This window comes from Scardinius erythrophthalmus (assembly GCF_964197995.2).
Source record: "Scardinius erythrophthalmus genome assembly, chromosome: 12".
NCBI classification, from domain to species: domain Eukaryota; kingdom Metazoa; phylum Chordata; class Actinopteri; order Cypriniformes; family Leuciscidae; genus Scardinius; species Scardinius erythrophthalmus.
The window spans coordinates 13,401,392-13,423,336 of record NC_138232.1 but is presented as its reverse complement, the minus strand read 5'-3'; the positions used below and the strand labels follow the sequence as shown (position 1 = coordinate 13,423,336).

Below are 21,945 nucleotides of genomic sequence, written 5' to 3'. Positions count from 1 at the left end.
GAAAAACGAAATTTCATGTCCTGTCAGCGTTACACTGTGATCGTAGCCTGCACTCTTTAATTGCACGCGCAAATGCGCCGGCGCGCGCTGTATCACTTCACTAAAGCGCAAAAGAAATACGAGCATGCAACGTCGTAAATTAGTAAGTAACGAAATAAAAGTAAAATACAAATAAATCAGATTATTGGTACGTCATGTGTTTTGCATGCAGGTATGATGTTCATTCTATTTATCAGAAGCAGCTTCCATGTTTCTTTAACAGTTCTTGTATTGTGTATCACCATGGTAGCCAAACTGTTGTTTCCATAACCTCAAAATGCCACTTGTTGGTTTTTTCTATATTTTTATATGACTGTGGTGGCTCATACCAAGATTGTATTAACAAAAACTAGTTTGAGACTGCTATTTAATAGCTTAACCTTGTAGGCCTATACTGTTTATTTATCAGTATTAGTCATATTCTTATATTTTATTATGTTAAGGGGGACAGAACTTGTGTGTGTCAACAATTTTTGTGTAAACAAATGTATTATAATAGGCCTACATAATTCCTAAAAAGGTGGGTCGCAGCTTGATGACCATGGGGAAATGTGGGTTCCATGGCCAAACTATTCAAAACATCATTCAATGTGAATTATGATAATCGTAATTAATAATCGTTATTACAATTTCAAGGGAATAATCGACAAATATGATTTTTGTCATAATCGTGCAGCCCTAACTGGAAGCCATAAAAGACCACAAATCATCCAAATGTTTAATCTTCCCTACTCATTTAATGAAATGTATATCAGTTCATGGTGTGTGTGTATAAGAGAGAAAGAGAGAATGTCAGTATTTAATTGAGACTTGAGATTAAATAAACTGCTTGAGTATAGTAGATCTTGTAGTATTAATTTTCACATGCAGTTACACATTTTCGGTTAAAAACAAGAAAGTGGCTGGTAAAAACATTCAGTGGCTGGTAGATTTTGAAATCCACCAGCCACAGTGGCCGGTGGACAAAAAAGTTAATTTCCATCCCTGGTGTGAATACACACACTGTAACGCGAGTGTTGTACACTTCTTTGTTAACGTTATTTGGATAACCGTTTTCCTGTTGGTTATACGGCGCGCGTGATATCCGCATTTCAAGATCGCAGCTAGAGCTTGATGATGTAATTGTAATAAGATAAATTACAGATGTTACAGATCTCTCATGAAAAGGCAACAGTAGGTTAGCGTTAGCTACATGATAATAACTGTAAACCATCCGAATAAAGTACCGTATCCAGACATAATATTTTAAACTAACCATTCGGAAATGTCCTGCTGGAACCGCTGAGTTGTTGCTTCTCCATCCGGATCAGATTCTGGGTCAAACTGAAATGCTTGAACGACTGCGTGTCTTCGTGCCATTGCTATATCCAACGTTAACATGCACGGACCGGTACCGTTGCGCAAGATGGTCAAGGCCACACCCACCCTCCACCTTGCGCCGCCTTTCTCCTCCTCATTAACATTTAAAGCTACAGACACCGAAACGGCCTGTCTGAAGGAAGCTCATTCTGGGACTGGCTTTTAGTGGCTATAATTCTGCACCGAGGCTGAATTTTTGAAAAGAGATTTCAGATACAGTACTAGGGACCACTAAGGCCTATATTAAAGCCTACAAAAAATAGCATGTCATGGGACCTTTAAGTGAATGAAAACAGTTGAGAAAGAAACATCTTTAACAGTATACTGGATCCATGTAGTCTTAAAGGGACAGCAGCCTAATATACCTGCTGTCATGTGTGTCATTACTGTTAATCAAACAACAAAAATGAGAAAATCTCTCAATGCTCTTGACTAAATCACTTTTGTAATTTTAATAAGAATAAATTTATATTTAATTTACACAGTAAAGACTATGCAGTGTTATGCATTTGATTAAGTTATACAATTTATGTAGTTCAAGTTATTTCTAGTGCTTGAAGGTTTCAGGTAAATCTATTTAATTTTTGTCTTTGTTCTATTGTAGATTGGTGTTCTTTTGCTGGTAATTAGTTTCTTTGTTCTTATTTTATCACTGACAGTTTACTTGTCTTCAGTAAGCTTGAGAGTTTTTTACTTTTTTTATTTATTTATTTTTACTTATGCTAGTATTAGTTCTTTGTGATATTGAAATTGGTAACAAGACTTCAATGGTATAAAAAATGTTGATATCATAAAAAAAATATATATATATTGTTGTACATATATTGTTATTGTGACATTAAATTATCGTAATATAAGATTTTGATCATATCGCCCACCCCTACAACATGGTGCAGTTGTAATTGGTTACTTCAGTGATAATTTAAACATTTTGCGTGTAGAAGTTCTACACTTAAATTCTCTTTGATATCTTCCTTCCCCACTGAATAGTTCACACTTATGTTTAGAATTTACTGGAATAATTATTGGACAGAAGATTTTTAACTGAAATTATTGTTATTTTTGCTTCTGCATTATCCAGTAGCATAGTTAATAGTTTTTCTTTTTTCAAAGGCTACACAAATATTTTTTTTCTGATTTACTGCTGTTTTGACATTTAAATTTCTGCATTTAAAAAAAAAAAAAAAAAAGTATTTACTTTTAGAAAAAAAAAATTACAAATAAGGACATCCATGAAAGTAGTTTTAGTCATTTTAGGTCACTTCTGGGTACAGATTTGTCCTCAAAAAATATGGCTAAGAAGGCGCGCACACACACACATGCAAAGTTTTCTATTCATATATTTTAAAATGTAATTTATTTCTGTGATGGCAAAGCTGAATTTTCAGCAGCCATTACTCCAGTCTTCAGTGTCACATGAAATCATGTGAGCCTATCAGAATGAGTACATTTCAATATACATTTATTAGAATGAGTACATTTCAATATACATTAATAAGAATGAGTACATTATTATTTATCTGTTTAAAAAACAAGAAAACAATCAGAATATTGTACCTGGTGGGAAGTGCCCAATGTTAACATTACCTATATTGCCATTACCTATATTGTTATACAGTGCTGCAGAGGCCCTTCATAATGCAGAGACTGCCCTATAGTATGTAGTGTTTAATAAACAGCTGTGATACTAAATTTTGCTGAGGTAAAATTAGTGCAGACCCGTATCATGATATACTGTATATCGTGGCCTGTGTATCGTATCATGACATTGTTGCTGATACACAGCCCTAATATTTAGGTATGCATGTATGTATGTACTCGCCATTACCAATCACCGATGCGATACCTGTATTTACATTCATTGCATTTAAAATGTTTTCAAATATTGGCCATACCAAAAGAATGTGAATCATATTAGTTGGCTTAATTAGTTTAGCAAATATATATTTCCTTCATTTATTTTGTCTTTCATTTAATAGCACTGCGCATATATAGAGATTCTCCAGCAAGGCTCAAATCTAAGGATTTTTACTGGCCAGTAGGCCCCGTGGTTTAAATTTTTAGAGACCCAGTGAAATATCACAATTCTCTAGTCCAATGTAGACACTACTGCAAAAACTATTAGCATAACTGATATAAATTTAAAACATTATTGTGTGTATGTATTGGCATATACAATTATTTTGAATTGATCAAGCAAAAAACACTGGTATCACAATCATTAGTCCTCAATTTTGCTGGAACATTGTTAAGCTAGGTTAAGATGTTTTGAACTTCATCTAAAATGTCATGAAATATTAAGCCTCATTTTAGATTCTGTACCAGTGAGTCTGCACCTCACAGCAACTCTGCAAAGTCTTTAATGTGAAAGTTGATCCTTTCATGAATACCTAATATTCCTCTCCCTGATATCTCTGTTCATACTGTAAGCACTCTTGCCTATGATACAGTGTGCTGGGGAACAAAGCAGTGTGTCTATGTCAGAATGTTACTTGTATACCTTTTATATTGTATTAATATCTTAAATGAGACATAAATAAATGACGACGAGAACATTTAGAAATATCAGAATATTAGAAATACATCGTTTTTTACTAATTTAATTTAATCAAAGTACTACATTTCTATTAACTCTTCAAATGGACACGTTGTACCAAGAGAGCTCATGTACTGGGTCGTGCACAACCTCGCTGTCTCACGTTCCGTGGCATTACCAACTAAAGAAATCCCTGTGGGTTGAGCAGCCTGTCAGAGGGTTTGTGTTTTGTTTCTGTCTATGACAACTAATTAGGGATCTAAGTTGGTTGGTTTTAGCAGCCTTCAGGTTGTATGGGGAATTGGGAACCGCTATGAATGAATGTGAAATCTGGCAGTTTTGCAAGTGTAGCGTATTTCCACTTCCAGCCACATGAGTATATTTAAAATACATGTGCATATTTGTACTACAATATAGTCTCTGGATCAAAATATTCAGTATTCCCTGTAATGGTGTGCATGGATGAATCATAAGGAGTATTCCCAGCATGCAAACCTTTTAAAACCTTTAAAAGATTTAAAACCTGTTACGCTTTCTATTAAGGATGCATCCTAACTGATTTGGAATGCTTTACATTTGCAGCAACTCTGCATCATACAAATAGCAAGACTACAAAAAAGAGACTAATTTGGTGTTAGCATGTTGCTAGGCTAACAAAATTATACTCTTAGCATAAAAATACATACAGTAGTTCATCAATTATATTTTAGAATGTATTCGCTGTCTCAGAGCAATTAGGAAGTTGACTCTCTTGTGAAGAATACCTGTGACGGTGGATTATAATTAGGTTGTTTCCTCTGTTTTTCTTTCCTTTTCTTGTTCTTTTGGTTTACATTATTATCCTAGAAGGCAGCAAAATCATGCTTTCTACCTTTTGGAACAGCCGTAGCATTGGGTTTGCGCCTAGGATTTCTTCAAGTGCTGCCTATGTTGGCAGCTCACTAGCTTTTGGAAAAGAGCCGAATTGTGGATCACATTGGATGCTCAGGACACAGAAGTTTATTATTATGTTCAAAGTTGTTACTGACCCTCTGCCTTCCTGATCTCACCGTCTCTTTCTTGATAAGTCAGTGTGAGCTTGATGCAGTGAATGTCCTTCCTAACATTTCGTAACTGAAATCCTAATATATTTTTTTTGTCAAGTGATTTATGGCAGGATTTTCAGACTGAAGACCCAATTGCATTTAAACCAACTGTACACATGAAACATACTTTTTTTCAGGCAGACTCTGATATGGTTTGATGTGCACACACCAAAAAACATTAAAATGTTTACCTTTGTACCCTAAAGGGTGCATATTAGTACCTTAAACGTACATATATTAGTACCTAAAAGGTGCATATCAGTACCTAAATTGTTCATATTATTCCTTTACCACCCCAGTAAAAGCTTTTATAGCTTTTTTTCTGAGAGTTCACAATAAGTTCATGAAAAAAATGTCTTTCCACTGACCAAATGAACTGAAAGCTCTTGTGTGAAAACTCATAAACTCTGCTGGCTTCAACAGTAATAACATACAAGTTAATTTTATCACACATCCGTGTTAACTTGTTTTTTCATTATTTTTTCAGCTAGAAGACAACAACTAGATAAGACTGCATCTGATTTCTTTGCCTGTCTCTCCTTGGCTCTTTGCCTATGCTAGTCTGCATCATGACAGGAGCCCACTTTTCCCTCAGCTCTGTAATTGGAATGTGGGCTGGCAGTGTGTGAAGCAATGGGGTCTTGGAATTGGGTGGCAACAGTCAGCCCTGGAGAACCTGTCAGAATTTATAGAAAGGCAAGCCATGTACTCCATTTTATTCAGAGGAAACTCTGCATTTTAATAGCTGTAAGCGTTTCAGTAATTCAAGGTGGCGTCATTAGAGGCTTATTTATTCACTCTGGGGCTGAGAGACAGAAAATGCCTCCCCCATCAGCTGTGGCAGCTCCATCTCAGCGCCTCCCGCCGAGGAGAGGAGGAAGAATTAGAGTTGAATGGGCAAACATGACAATCGTGCAACAGTTAATGAATTAAATGGAAAACAAAGCATCAGGTTGTCTTGAATGGGGCCTTGGGGTAGGGCTTTAGCATTGTCTTGTTTTTCTCTTTTCATCATTACCTTACCAATTGAACAGACATAGTGGAAATAAACAGGTTAAAAATAACTATGGCCAAAAGCATTGAGGGTGACAATCGGAATGGATTCATAGAAGTCAAATTGTGGTTAGACCTTGAGATTAAATAACACGTGCTTTCATTATGAATTTAGTGATAGTTAAAAGAGCTTGCTGGGATAGGTTGTTGACCTTTACATCTGTTCATGTTGCCATTTCAGTGGAGTGCCGAGGCATACCAGTCCTCTGTGCTTTTTTAAGCTACTTGAAAATACAGAGAGGTTTTCATTTCATCTGATAATATACTCTGTATTCACAGGTGGTACACACAAGACCAGTAATGAAAGTCAAAACTGTCTCAGGCTGTAATGAGAGATATTCCTTCAATGCATCAAATCCTCTAGACTTTTTCACTGCCAACTTATAAGCTCAAAAAGCTCAATTGTTTCGACACAATTTTGCTATTATTGCATTGTAATAGTAAAGAAGTGTGTGGGGGGGTGGGGCACAATAATAAAAGACTTCAAATCTGATGGTGCGCAGTCACAGAGAAAGTTCTAGGATATATGGAAAGATGTTTCTTCGAACATGTTCAGCTTAAAGATCTGCAAAGGCCCCACATCTCATTTAAAGGGCCGGTACCTGACTCCTCAGGCATTGACTAATAGGGTCTTGATCCTGTTGAAGGCAGATATGATCAGTAGATGAATGCAACATTTTCCCTTTGTGCTATCAGTGATTGTGGACATTTGTCAACAGTGGGAGGAAGTTCAAGTAAACCTGCAGTGGAGAGCATGACCGTCAGATCAGTGCTTTCAAACAATGAAAGGTTTCATTGGAATTTCAACCATCCATTTAGTGCCAACAGATTACAAAAACCATGATAAGAAAGACCTTAAACTGGAGATCAAATTGTGTAGGAGTGAATGATGTTGCTGTATGTTTGCAAGGTACAAATTCCTGAATGTTTGATTTCCTTTTGCTTGGAAGTAGCGGCATTTCATTGACAACTTGAATGCCCGCTCATTATTTCAGTCCAGTATGTTTTAAAGGCTCTTATTTTGATTCTGTCAGTGTCTTGTTTTGTTCTAATTGATTTCCCCCAGATGAGTATTGCTTATTCTATAATAGCATAATTCATGAATATATATATATTGCAGCTGGTTATACATGGATGCAGTTGGGAGGATAACTATTAAGTGGCATGTACAATAAAATACAAATTAATTACAATTCAATTTACTGTTTGAGAAGAACAAATAAATATCTCTTGAGAAAGTTCAGCCATTATACATGCATCTCCAGTAAATGCATGGTGTTTAGAATATTATATTGGAGGTAGAGAGGGAAAGGATCAGAACTGGTCTAGTTAAATGCTAAGCACTTCAAACAACCTGAATCATAGCCGGACCTCACAAAAATGAACAAAGGGAATAGCTGATTTTGCAGACTCCTGACAATTTATTGCCTTTTTATGTAGGAAAGCAAAACCAGGAGGTTAGGCATTAATTCATAAACCCCTTGACAACTGACGTGTTTTTTAGAAAGAGTGAAGGCCGTGTGTGATGATAGGTGTAAGGGACTAAGGGTAAAGAAAGATTTACATCTAGACATGTTTTTTTTTAGTTATTATCTGCCAGAAAAGCATCACTTTAATTTTAGCACCAAAATGTTACCTAAGATTCCATGAAGAATTCCAAATCAGATGTTTTATTGAACACATTAAATATTACATATACGTATGGAATATAATGTGTATTTCCATCACAGGTTTAGTATTAAATTTCATACAAGTATTAAAAATCTTTATAGTCTTACATTTAACTTGTTTATATCTGTAGACACGCTGTATTCGGAAATGCTTGACAATACCAATTCATTTCTTCTTTCTTTTATTTTTGGGGGTCCAGTCATACAATTCTGAGAATTCTATTATTTTTTGTCAGCATTGTTACTGTATACTTTTTCTGCCTTACAATGAAATATACTGAACAACATAAAAAACAAACAATAAAAAAAAACAATCTCCTTCATTGTGTCAACCAGGTTACTTACTTTTTAAGTTAAACCAACAATATTTTTTTATAGTGTACTGTAGATAGTAGAAATAGGGAATAAATTAACCTGATGTTGCAATGGTTTTTAGTTTTATTTAACATTTTTTATTATCAATCTCTTGGCTCATGGACTATGAATACCCTTATTATTTATTTAAATCATATATTACCCTTAGGCTTTATAATTGTGACGTAATCCTAGGATTTTCACCCTGTCAGAATGAAACCATGGAAGATGATTTTCTGGTCTCCCAATGTCAATAATTATCAAAAACAAGTTGATATTCAAAATTAATGAGTGATCATGGATATATCAGGTGTAGTCTAATGTAAATGGTTGTATCTCCTTAATTAAAATTACAGATTTTCACAGAATTTGACACACATACAGTATGTAGAACATCTTTCTAAGTGTGAGGTCATATTCTGCGGTGGGACCCTTCCAAAACTAAATAGGCTTATCTATTCTAAACTATATGGCTACTTTTAGCCATCAACAATAATTACAATGTTAACAATGTCCAACAAAAAGATTAGAGCTGAACAGTTATTCTTTTAAAATATGAATGACAGACCTATGACCTTGTTGGGATAAAGTGGTATTGTGTTTGGACCTCTATAATTGCTGCTTGCAGCTATATTGACTCTTGTTGTTTATGCTTGACATTCTAGATCCAGGCATTTGGCATTGAGCTCATTTGCAGCTTTGTTTATCTAACTGTTTGTTTTGTTTCACAGTTCCTCCCAAAATCTATGACATTTCATCGGACATTACAGTAAACGAAGGCAGCAATGTTTCACTCATCTGCACAGCCAGTGGGAAACCAGAGCCCAAAATCTTTTGGAGACACATCACCCCATCAGGTGAGTTCAAAGCAGTTATTGTAAAATATGTCACAATAGGGCTTTTCACACTGCGCTTAACCCCAGGTTCTCGTTGTTGTAAACCTAGTTTCAGACTTAGTCATTTAGAATCGAGATTAGCAGGGATAGCACCGCTTTTGTGGTGTTAACCCTGCATTGTGGTGTTAAACTGTAGTGTGAAATGATGTAGTGTTAGAATGGTACACCAGATGCTTAGCAACAGACAACGAATTGCGTGTCTCATATTCATGTGCTTTGAACAGTCTCGGAAACACAGCACGTTGAATAAACAGTCGTTTAAGCATTTGAGGAGAAAAATGTCAAATGGTGACAAGAAAATGTAACAACTGGAGTGAGGAAGACACTATTTCATTCTTGCCTTTATAGTTTGAAAAGCCCGTTCAGGATAAACTTGGTAGTACAGTCAGCAATATATAATATGAGGATGCACAATGCTAGAGCCTGTATGTAAACATATCGTGTGTAGCATTCATCAAATCTGTGACACTGGCACTGCAAATGTGCAAATAAGGATGTTAATCTGGGGTTTAGGAATGTCCACTGTGAAACGTCAACTTATGAATACTCAGGATTAATTGTTAACCCCGGGTAAATTATAAGCAGTGTGAAACGTGAAGCAAGATAACCCAGGATTACGTTTACCCAGGTTTCACAATGACCTAGGGTTAACTGTTTAAGTGTGAAACACCCTAAAATGTTAGACAGAATTTCACATCGTTTTTAAAACAGAGTAGAAATGTCTGTCCCGGTTGTTCAATGTGGTGGAGTTTGAGGCTCAGAAGATTAAGGTGATGAAACTAACATGTTTCTGTTCTAAAGCCTCCATAATTGAGTTTAGGAAAGGCTTTTAATCAATTATCGCTTCATTTTTCTGTTGCTCTCACAAAGATGTCTTAGTTATCACTCTGCTGTAGCGTAAACACCATGTTGAGGAAGCATCAACCTCATCTGTACCTTTTATAGTTTGTATTCAGCTGTTAAAGCAGAAATTCTAGCACATTTTCAAAGCAAATTGAAAATTCAGTACAACAGCAGTATTTTTGAGTGGTTGTGAATTTTATTGAAGTTGGCTACACTTATCTTTGGACTGCCATATTCATTTCATTCTCCAGTGTATTTTGCGATTGAACTGCTCTTTGAGATTCTGATCAAAAGAATCATGAAACCCACTTCTTACCAAAGGTAGGATACTTCAAATTATAGAGACATAGAAATTCTGTCATAATTTACTCACCCTCAAGTTTTTCCAACCCTGTATTATTTTATTTCTTCTGTTGAACACAAAAGAAGATATTTTGAAGAATGTCAGTAACCCAACAGTTGATAGGCCCCATTGACTTCCATAGTATTTATTACATACTATGGAAGTCAGTAGGGCCCTGGGCCTGTTTGGTTACTGACATTCTTCAGAATATCTTCTTTTGTGTTCAACAGAAGAAAGAAATGCATACAGGTTTGAAGCAACTTGAGGGTGAGTAAATAATGACAGAATGTTCATTTTTGGGTGAACTATCCCTTTAACTCCATTCTCAGACATCTGTCCTGCATATGGTGAACTTTTACTTTTGATCAACAGATTCAGTCTGGCTCAGATGTGACTGAAAGCCATTTGTCTAAACTATTTTTCTTCTGGCTAATTAACATCTGGGTGGGAAGAGAGGATGACAATGAGCGAGAGCCAGTGAGAATAGAAACTTTTTAAAAATACTACTGCTTCTGCCACTGAAGGTTGTTATTTACTAAAAAGATTCATTTACAATATTTAAACAAATATGCATGAAACTGATGCTTGTACGAGGCTACAAAAATACCTGGAAAAATGCTAAAGGCAGCCTTAAGGCCCGTTCACACCAAGGACGATAACTATAAAGATAACGATAAAGATATAATTCTAAAAATCGTTCTCCATATTAAAGAATAACAGAGTTCACACCACAACTATAATGATAAAGATATGAGGAACGATATCGTTGGGATCACTTTCAGAACGATTTTTTTCCAGCTGTCGAACGATAAAACACTGACAGCCAATCAGAATCCATTCTAATTTAAAGGTCTCGCGCATTTAAAATGGATCTGGATCATCCGGGCGCGCGCGTGCTTAGAATAAAAAGACCGTTATCGGTCGCTGGTGTAGACGCATATATAGTTATCTTTATCGTTATCTTTATAGTTATCGTGCTTGGTGTGAACGGGCCATTAAAGTAGACATTTTTCCTTTGAACAAGCCAACATTATGTTCAAACTGATATCAGTATCTACCATCAAGTATAACAGTATTTGATGCATATGGCAGCACTGTAGTAATAGTGCAGAGCTGTAATCACAGTAGCTCATGGGCTGTGATTTCCAGTAGTTCTCGAATGACGCTGCAGGAGGCTGAACCTTCAACCTAGAGCCACTAGATTTAATTGCCGAAATACTCTAAATGCAATTAGCCTCATTCGTTTTTGTGTGTGTGTCATCAGACCTTTGACTTCTGTGCCTCTGATTATTGCTTGGCATATAGTCTTTTCATTGATAAACCTAAGAGTTAATTACTCTTAAAGACCTTTTAAAGACATTATGCGTTGAAGACCTCTTAAAGACCTTTCACTTATAACGATGAACAGCTTTCCATCTGATTCAAAGGTTTGGTCCACAAGAAGTATTTGTTATAAATGGTAGTTGACTGAGTGCATTATTATGCTCAAGTATTCACAACGTTTGTAGATTTTATACTAAAACGTACAATATGGATGTATTCACATCATCTAAAATATGAATGTATTTACATATGCACAAATTTAGAAATGTTAGAATTTTACAGAGTGAATCGTTTTAATATTATAAATATATTTGTATAGTTACGTTTTACTTTGGTATAAATATTTTGATTTAATGGAACAATTGAATAAAACACACACAACAGAACTGTTGTAACGAAAGATTACTTAATGCATTCATTAAATGTGATGCTATTGAAAAAAAAATGATTTAATGTCATTGATTAAATACAATAAAATCGACCTATTCATTTCGTGAATTCAAAGATTTTTTTTAAAGATTTGTCAATTTCTAAAGCTATTCATATGCAAAATGTGTATGTTTTAGATGCTGTAAATAACTTGCACTTCAGTTACTAAAACTAGAACCACACCACACTACACGCAAACACTTGCAATCATGTTGGACTGACTTTCAAGTATGCAGCACACTCTCTCCAGCGCTGCAGATTTTAAATGATTACTGAAGAACTTTAAATGAGCACTTCCTTGTCTAAGCTTTAAATCACACTCTGTATTTTAATACTTTCAGTTCTCAGGGCATTGAAAATTGCCTTATAGACATGATTTCAAATGCTGTATGCTAGATGATGAAAGTGAGCCCTATATAGGGGCGTATTGAGGCTGCAGGGTGGCCTCATGCTCTTCGTACAGCCTGGCCCAGCACGCTTGATCCCAAACATGCTTTCATAAGCTTTTTCCATTGTGATTTAAGGCCTCGGGATATAAGGAACTCTGACCTTTCAAATAGCTGACTATAACACTTCAGATTTTATTTTTTTTTTCTCATATGATAAGGCTACAGTGAAGCGTTCAATTGTCCTTTTGTCAATCCTTTGTTCGTGCCTCAGCCTCCAAAAATTGTCTTTACTCTGGTTTATTGTTTCCCGAACAATAGCTCTGTACTCGGCACTGACAGTCTGTCTAAACATCGCCAAATGGTTTCAATACAAAGACCAGCTCTTAAAAAGTGCTCGGACCAATATTCAGCAATTGTTTTGGGGCACTTTGGGACAATGAGGAGGCTATCAGGGTTAAAGTGAGATACGGGGAATGGAAAAGTGGAGGCGGTTCATGTGCATGTGCGTTTTGTGTGTGAGAGAGCCAGAGAGCGAGTATGTGTGGCGGTTGAATGATGGTTGATGGTTCATTGCTGACAACTCAATGAATGCCTGGGGGAAGACTCTCATAATGCAACATTTGGGCTGCCGCAGTGTTCTCTCACAGGTTAAGGGAAGGGATGTACAGAGAACTGCCACCTTAGCCCATAATGTATTCTTCACCAGCGCTCATCATATCAGCAGCAGGCAGACCTTAAGGAAATGTACTTTGTGCTCTCCACACAATGTGGGAAAGTGCTTACTGTGACTGCACTTAACACAGAGCAATGTGGAATCCTAGATTAACCTTGCTATGATTTGGCTAATTTGGCTGGAGTGACATTTCCCAGAGGCTATACGACGAGTCTCTCTTGAGCTTTTTAAATAACTCTCAACATGCACAATTCGGCAGCCAGCCGAGATTGCGGATGATAAGGGGCAAGTTTACATTTGAATACGTTTCTGGCACATAATCAGTGTCCCTTGAGCCTTTAAAATGCTCCAGTATGTGTTTTTTATGTAGTATAGCAAACAAGTTGGTTGATGCATCATAGGTTGATTTCACAAAGGATCCATTCTTTATTAAATGTCACTAAACCTTGGTAATTTCCTCTTTTGGTGTAATCAGTAAGATAAATGATAGTTCATTGTGAAGTCTCTGTTAGGAAAAAGAAAATAAATCACTGAACTAAGGGAATTATGGAGTGAGTTAATCACTGATAATGATCCCTCTGGTTTTTAGCTGGAGGAAGAAATATGGTAGGTTGTAGTCAATGTTTGTTCATTTTGTAAGTTCGCCTCTTAGAACAGTTGTTTTAATAATGTGATGATTGTCACTGCTGTTATTGAGATCTATTGAGTATTTTAATGTATTTTACGTTAGGTGTATGACACATACATTTACTTGCGTTTCCATAGACAGTGAATATTGTACAATATTGATGTATTTACAGGACTAAAACGTAAATTATTTTCATATTACCAACTTTTTAATATTAAAGGGTTAGTTCACCCAAAACAATTTTTTTGGTCATAAATTACTCACCCTTATGTTGTTCTATACCCATAAGACCTTTATTCATCTTCAGAACACAAATGAAGATTTTTTGATGAAATCCGAGCGCTTTCTGACCCCCCATAGACTGCAACGTTATAACCACTTTCAAAGCCCAAAAAGGTAATAAAGACATTGTTAAAATAGTCCATTTGACTACAGTGATTCAAACATAATGTTATGAAGCGACAAGAATACTTTTTGTATATTATTTTTTATTCTATTTTAGTTTACATTTTAGTAATTTTGTCACATAACATTTATTTAGCTTAAGTTTATTTTATTTTAGTAATATTGGTACTTCAACTTAAGCTTATTTTCAGTTAGTTGCCAAGGCAACAATTTTTTTTAATTTTCATCTTATATTTTATTTTATTTAAGACTTATTTCAGTTAATGAAAACAATTTTAAATAGTTTTAGTCAACAATAACAGATGGATTTAGTTAATCTTTTAAACATTTTACATACCGAATACTTTCTTTTAAAAGCATGCATTATGTCCTGCTTGGCTTAAATCTTTAATTTGTGCATGGTCAAAGGCTGTTATATGTCATGCTAAAGAACATTCTTTTTATGGTAAAAGAAACAAACATTCCTTAAGTTTTGGGTGAGCAATCTCATACTATAATGTTTACTTCCTCTGATTTACTATTTTTCTTTTCATCTTTGTACATTTGAATATGGGTTGTTTTTGCATGAATACGTTTGATACAATTTATCCTATTTTACAGTCTTTGCCTCTATTCATTTGTAAAGCATTGGGAGCCAAATAGCACCTTGTCAGCTCAGATACACGTCTTTGTCAGTTTCTTGATAACCCCAAAGCAAACTATTTTGTTCAATTTTTCAGTTTGTTACCTACTATACAGATGTAATTGTTTTCATGCAACACACAAATATGTATGCAAATTACACAAGGAATGAATAATTTGGTCTTGGAGCTCTTGTATTTCTATTGGTGTTGTAGCAGCTTGTCTTGAATAATGTTTTGTGAGGAGCAGTTCGAAATGTAAGTTATGAGAGAAGTAATGTCTGATTTGTTAAAAAAAAAAAAAAAAAAAATCATTGTTTTCAGTCAGATCCTTTCAGTGAATCAGTGATCCAGTTTACAAAACTGATCTGAATGATTCTTTCTTAACTGATTTTCAGTTAAATTAACTCCAACTTAATTTAACTTTAATAATTTTGTCTCAGCTGTTAACCGCTCACTGGACAATGTCAAATATCAAATCAAATATCAATGACCCTATCCCTAACCCTAACCAACCTAAATATCTATCATATATTTGTCATAAAAACATTGTTTCCCATTATTAATTATTAAAATATTTTTAAACTTATCATAATAACATAAAAATGTTTTATGCCATTGCTTTGGCAAAGCATCTGCTAGACAATCAAATTGATCATAATGATTACGATATATAGAACATTTGGCAGTGTTGTTGTGTATGTTTATTCAGAGTTGGTGTCATCTCTTCACAAGTGTTGGGTCATCTGAAATCTTTGTAAGAGGCTGGATCCAAACTGGAGCTGGCATAATAGATGGGCATCCTGAGGTAGAAACAGAAAAGCAAATGGAAAATAATTAGAGTTAGAGCACACGGCAGAAAGGGTGAGGAAGCGAGATATCAACATATCAACCTAAAATGTGGAACACAACTTGTTCAGATTTTTTGCTTTCATTTTCTTGCAGTTCTAGAGTAAAATATATTTTGTAATATATATATTTTATATAAAATATAAATAATTATATTTTTAAATTTGTACATTTTAATAAACTCAAACTTATATCACTTTTTTCTGTTTCACTTTCATAATTTATTTCACTTCAACAATAATCTGACAAATTAAATCAAGACCATCCATAGGTCTAAATTCCAAAGCATTCTTGAATTACAACCATTTAAGTTTGGGTAGTGATTTTCATGTTTATGCGAAAAAAAGGTGACAGTTAAAGGGTTAATTTAGTGATAACAATGAATTAATAAAGCGGTCATTTGCCAGGTTAGGTGTTCATATATCTCTGAAAGTATGCGATTTTAAAAGCCCATTTCGAGTCTTGACAATTTCGACCAAATACATAACATTAGCAAACTGTTACTGCGGTTATGGGATAGCTTACATTAACGTTACAGCACCTGTTATCGTTGACGTTAGCTCACTTTAAAGGTGCTCTAAGTGATGTTGGGTGATGTCACTTCTTGTTGACGTTTAAAGTATTGTCAAACAAAACGGTGGCTAGCTAGACCCTCCCTCCTCATCTGCGCACTAATCCCCCAAACTCCACCCCTAAATCATTCCTGTCGTTATTGGCTGGAGCAGTTTGTTATGTTTCATGGTGCGGGTTATCCCAGTTTGTTTCTCTTGCTGTTTGTGGAGCCTGTGTTGTCTACAGAGACCGTGTTTTTTTACATTGTGTTTAGGGGACAGGCAGCTAGCGGATGGTGAGGAGATGTTTGCTGTATGTGACAAAAAATGTTTTGGCCTAAAAAACGCGCGACATCACTTAGAGCACCTTTAAAGTTAATAAAACCTTTTCTACTTTACCTCTCTGGATCTTTGGGGAATCTATGAAATGCTAGTTGATTGGTTGTACACTGGTAGTTTTTGCAGTTGATGGCAGAACACTGTTTTCTTTGTTTCCAATTATTTCCAGACATAATGTTAATGCTGTACAGTAGTTGTGCTAACGGTAAAGCCGTTGGTTCAGTCCAAAATGGCGGCCGCGCTACCGATGCGCCACCTAGTGGCTGTTGTCAAAACTGCAACGGAGTTTCGCCTCTTGTTACTTCTATACTCTTTGATGTTAGTATATAACATGTTGCAAGACACTTTTAAAATCTGGCTATCATTTTTAATCGTATTATTTGAATGTTTATTTTAATGCATATTGATGCTAATTTTATTTGTTATTTGCTGTTTTTCGACATAAAACTTGGTGAATTGATTTCATTGTGTAGTATTAGTACTTTTGAACAGGATTCTGTGATAACAGTGATAATTTTTGGCACTTTAATAAGTAAGTGAAATGTTCATGCCATTTCATCTCTAGTTATGATCAACTAAAATCATCTAATTATGTGTTTTTTACAGTAGGCCTATAATATGTAATATATTGAAATAAAATGAATTCTTTGATTTGAATATTTTTTGGCAATGTGTCGTGTAGGTCTTAAATTTCAATCTTTATGGTCTTAAAATGTCTTAAAAAGGTCTTAAATTTGACTAACTGAATCCTGCAGCAACCCTGTGATGACAAAGTTTTCATTTTTGTATGAACTATCCCTTTAAAGCTTTTTGATGTCAGATCTTGAATCACTTTGATGCTTTACGAAGCACTTGGTAAAAACACATCCCTCCCAAAGCCTCGCAATTCTCTCTCTCTTTTTTTTTGCATCGCTCTCCTTGCTTTTTTTATTCTGTGGGTTTTTTGCTGAGTCAAAGGCTCCTCTTCCATATGCCAGTGCAGGATTTACCTCTCTGTGCCATGAGACAGATTCACCTCACTGTAAAGTAGGGTATAAATAGGTTTCGCTGAGGAATATTACAATAAGGTTGGATCCTGGTCTGGGGAACCCTGGGAGGTTTTTAGTCCAATAGAAGCATGGCCACCTCATGCTGTGCTTTATTGCCTCTCATTACTCAAGGACCTCAAGTCATATTTGTCATATTGGCACAGTTCTGATTTCCTCACAGTATTTGACACCAATAATATTCCTCCCTGTGTGAATACGGCTCATTGGGGAGATGCTTCCCACTGGATGTCTTGCCAACAAAGCAATTATGTACCTTTTTTTTCTTTTCTTTTTTTCGTTTTCTGGGTGCACTTGGGTTTCTTTTACTGTTGTTTGTACTGTACCTTTAAGCATTTAGTCATGTATTAGTACTTGGTTGTGGAAGAACTCTTCTGAAGGATTGTGCTTGTTTATTTTCTTATGTTCACAGCCAGGAAGTACGAAAGTGGGGAGTATTTAAATATCACAGGCATCACTCGGGATCAAGCAGGGGACTATGAGTGCGGCGCCGAAAACGACATTGCTTCACCTGACACTAAGACCGTGAGAGTCACAGTCAACTGTGAGTACCAAATACTTATTTTGTTTATGTTTGTTTACTGTCAGACTGTGTAGAGTCACATGCACAATGACATTGAGTCTTTTCCCCCTCTCTTACTGGAGATACTTACTGGAGCTCTGTACTGTAACCTAGTGAGGCTGTCAACTGTCTACTGCATCCTAACTGAAATGGGACATTGTAAGTGACCGATTTGGAATGCTCTACATGAGCAGAAACTCCATGCATTATAAAATAGCAGAAATCTTGCAAAGCACACAGGAAATGTGCCTCACATTTGATTTAAATGGAGTGTGGTGCTAGCATGTTGATAAGCTAACGGGACAATACCCTAATAAAATCTGTTGGAATAGGCTAGTCTTATTTAATTACACTGAACTATTTTATTGATCCTGAATTCTTTTATTTTATGATTTAGTTTATAACTTTACCTTTTATTATAATTATTATAGTTGCACTTTATTTTACAGTCCTGTTCCCCATGTGCATACTATGTACTTATAGTAATTGCAATAACTGGGTGATAACTGGTACTAACCCTGAACTTACCCCTAAACCTAACCTTAACCCATGTAGTTACCTTATATCACCCAGTACTTTCTTACACTGTAAGGCCACGTAAGTGCATGTACTGTAAAGTACAGCTATTATTATTTTAATAATATAAGGTAAGATTTTAACTAATTACTTACATCAAAAGATATATTATATAGGTGCAATGTACTTATTGTGTTCATGCTGTACTTCAAAACACTTCTGCTGCTATTGATGTGGGATACGGGTGAGGTTAGGGACAGGTTTGGTGGTATGGTTAGGTTTTAGGGTGAATTAAGGTATAAGGGAAGGGTCAACAGTGTAAGTTTTACAGAAATTAATTACAGGTGTAATTACAATCAATGTAAAAACATGTATGTATACAATAATTGCATTGTATTAAATGATTAATTTAAATGTTACTACATAGTAGATAAAGAAAGTTCATTTAAAGTGGGACCTAATTTAATATTCTATATTATTATAAGTATGTAATATAATATTATAATATATAATCCACATTTCGGTCATCTGCCATCTTAAATTCTGTTTCAGCTCCTTGTTGTGGCATCTGGCTGCTCACTAGATTTCGAAACTGAGCTACGGTCTTACTTCTGTATCTCCAAGGTCGACTGGGATGGAAATTAGAATAGAATTCGTGCTACTGGAGTTCCTTAATATTTAACGAAAGAATTCCCTTTTTTGTCTGGGATGGAATGATTAATTTTCAGTGAGGAATGGTCTCAGTGTTATACGGAGTCTTCTATTATGCAGGTAATGAGTCTCTCAAAGTGTGAAAAGACAGTAATGAGCACTCCAAGCATTAATGAATTATACTGACTTTACCCATCATGCTCATAGTGAGGCTCTGCCTCCCACCATATACAGGGGGAAGGACACTTGACAGTTTCTCTTCCTCCTCTGTTCTCTTTTAAGTCATTTTGTCTCATCTGCGGTCACAGGGATCATTAATCTCTTTGTCTCCGTATATACCATATGCTGAATCATGGCACAGCAAGAGCACATAAATCAGATAGCCCGACACTCACACCAGAATAAATGTGGCGCTCAGACCATCAAACGCCAGCTCCCTTTACTATCATGCAAACACAGACTAATGGGCAGACAACCACTTGGAAATGTCAAGATTTGAGCGGGAATGGCTAGATGACAAGGATGAAGTCATAAGTCATATCACATCTCCTCCCCGTCGATTGTATTGACACTCTCTAATGAGGAGTGAAGCTGAGAAGATAGAGGAACAGCTCAGTGCTGAGTCTGCTGGTCCGCAATTTCTTCAGCTTAATGACCATTTTCAATGTGCAATTCCTTCATTTTATACCCACTATTTTTTACACTATTCTACATATGCTACATACCGGTTTCTTGGGTTGGATGGTGGCAAGGGGTCAGGGTTTGTTGGGACATTTGAGACATTCTTGTGGTGCCATCAGCCAATCACCATTGTCCTGACATTTTCCTGTGGCTCAGGAGAGTTTAGTCACGTGCATTTACACAAATGGATGGCTTTTTTCCAGGCATTATAGACCTCCCCGGAACCAAGAGGTTGATGATTCGGTTGATTCACAGTGATTTACAGTGACATCTAATGGAAGCAGTAACAACTGATCTTGTTCACTTCGAAACATTTTGCTTTTGAGCAGGAAAAGGGATAGACATTATCCCAATGTATCAATCAAAGCACTTTAACCCACTAGAGCTGGGTAAAGAATTAGCTGGAATGGAGGCACCAATGCTTGATTTAGAAGAGAAGTGTTATCTCACCATTATGTCCCAAAATAAAAGTGAGAAGGATGCGAGAGGACTACTCTGCTAGTGCCCATTCCCTTGCTCAAAGAAATCCTTGATGTGAAATGTGCAGAGCTAATATGTTTTTATTCAACCACTCAACAGTAAAAAGAAGAAAAATCTCTGCATCAGAGTATAGTAATAGATGCTGTACTGTATCTGAGGATATTACCAGTGTAATGTGGTGGGCATGGTTTCATTGTGTATTTCAGGTTGTATCATTCTGTATGAATTTAGGTTACCAATTCATTTCAAGTAGACTAGTTGTAAATACATTTTAAAAAATTTACACAAAATCTGGTAAAAAACTAAAATAAAAATTAGTGTAACATGTTACATGGGCAGAACAACTGATGATGTGATATATGTGACACCTTTCTTTGTATTTGTAGTTTTATTAGCCTAACACGACTGCAGATAGTGTGACTCGACTCTGACATTTCAAGGGTAATCAGTGTAATTAAATACACGCGAAAATAATCCGGTTTGAAAATAATTACGGCTTTTAGGTATGTGCGAAACTGACCTTCAGGTTAATTGCAGATTATGACCACTAATTGAAATAAGCTAATTTATTAGATGAAACCTAATTCTGTGTTTTAATGCATTTAACACATGTATATGTTAGTTGTAACTTTATTGAAGCCGCAAGGACTTTTGTAGAAATTTATGAATAGGATGTTTTTTTCGTTTTTTTTACTTTTCAGCCATTTACACCATAATAATATCTAAATGAAGACCTACAGGTCAATGTCAAGAATCTTCTGATAGGTATAGACCTGCGGTAAATAATAAAATCCCAACTGACCCATGTGTGACAAACACCTTGAATAATTTACTGTTGTTGTTACTCGTTCCCCAGTGAATCCTCAGATAGTCTTCTGTCAGCATTCTGTGAAAGTCATGTTAGATCACTCAGCTAACTGAAATAATGTTAACACTTTAAATGCCCATGATGACCTCCACGTGTAACCACTCATGCAAAAAAAAAAAAAAGTTATTGTTTCGGTTGGTGTGCAGCGATTGTATCTCTGAGTAAGCATACTAATTCCTAAAATGCTGAAATTCAGCCTCTCGTAAACATTACCCAGACCTGGTGCTCAGTTCCAGCCAAATCAAACGTTCACAAAAAAAACATTCACAAAAAAAATAAAAAAACAGTAAAAAAATAAATAAAAAAAAGCTGTCTGGTCCCCACAATGTAGGTGATCTCGGGTTTTACTATCCTTGTGGGGACATTTGGTACACACACACACACACACACACACACACACACACACACACACACACACACACACACACACACATACATATATATATATATATATATATATATATATATATAAATATATATATATATATATATATATATATATATATATATATATGAGAAACAACTATTGCATTTTAAATTTGCACTATTTTGATTTGAAATGAGATGTAATGAAACTCATTTTGTCTTGTCTAACTATATGCCACAGCGTTGTCTTATTTTCCTGTTGAAATTCGCACCAGATGTTTAGTTTTAAGTTTCAGTGCCTCTAAAGACATCAAGCTATAGAAATATATAAATAAGACAGATTAGGTGATGTCATGTAGCTCACAGATGTTAGAATGTTTATGCAAAATGC

The 21,945-nt window shown here is 35.5% G+C and overlaps 1 protein-coding gene across 2 annotated transcripts in view; it reads left to right on the top strand.

Annotated features, from left to right (window-relative positions):
- negr1 (neuronal growth regulator 1) overlaps nucleotides 1–21,945 on the top strand; it is a 163,228-nt gene that overhangs the window by 33,034 nt on the left and 108,249 nt on the right. For both annotated transcript variants that reach the window (XM_081381398.1, XM_081381399.1), the window contains exons 3-4: nucleotides 8,828–8,953; nucleotides 17,843–17,974. In XM_081381398.1, the coding sequence (XP_081237524.1) occupies nucleotides 8,828–8,953; nucleotides 17,843–17,974 (258 nt within the window). The remainder of the gene's footprint in view (nucleotides 1–8,827; nucleotides 8,954–17,842; nucleotides 17,975–21,945) is intronic.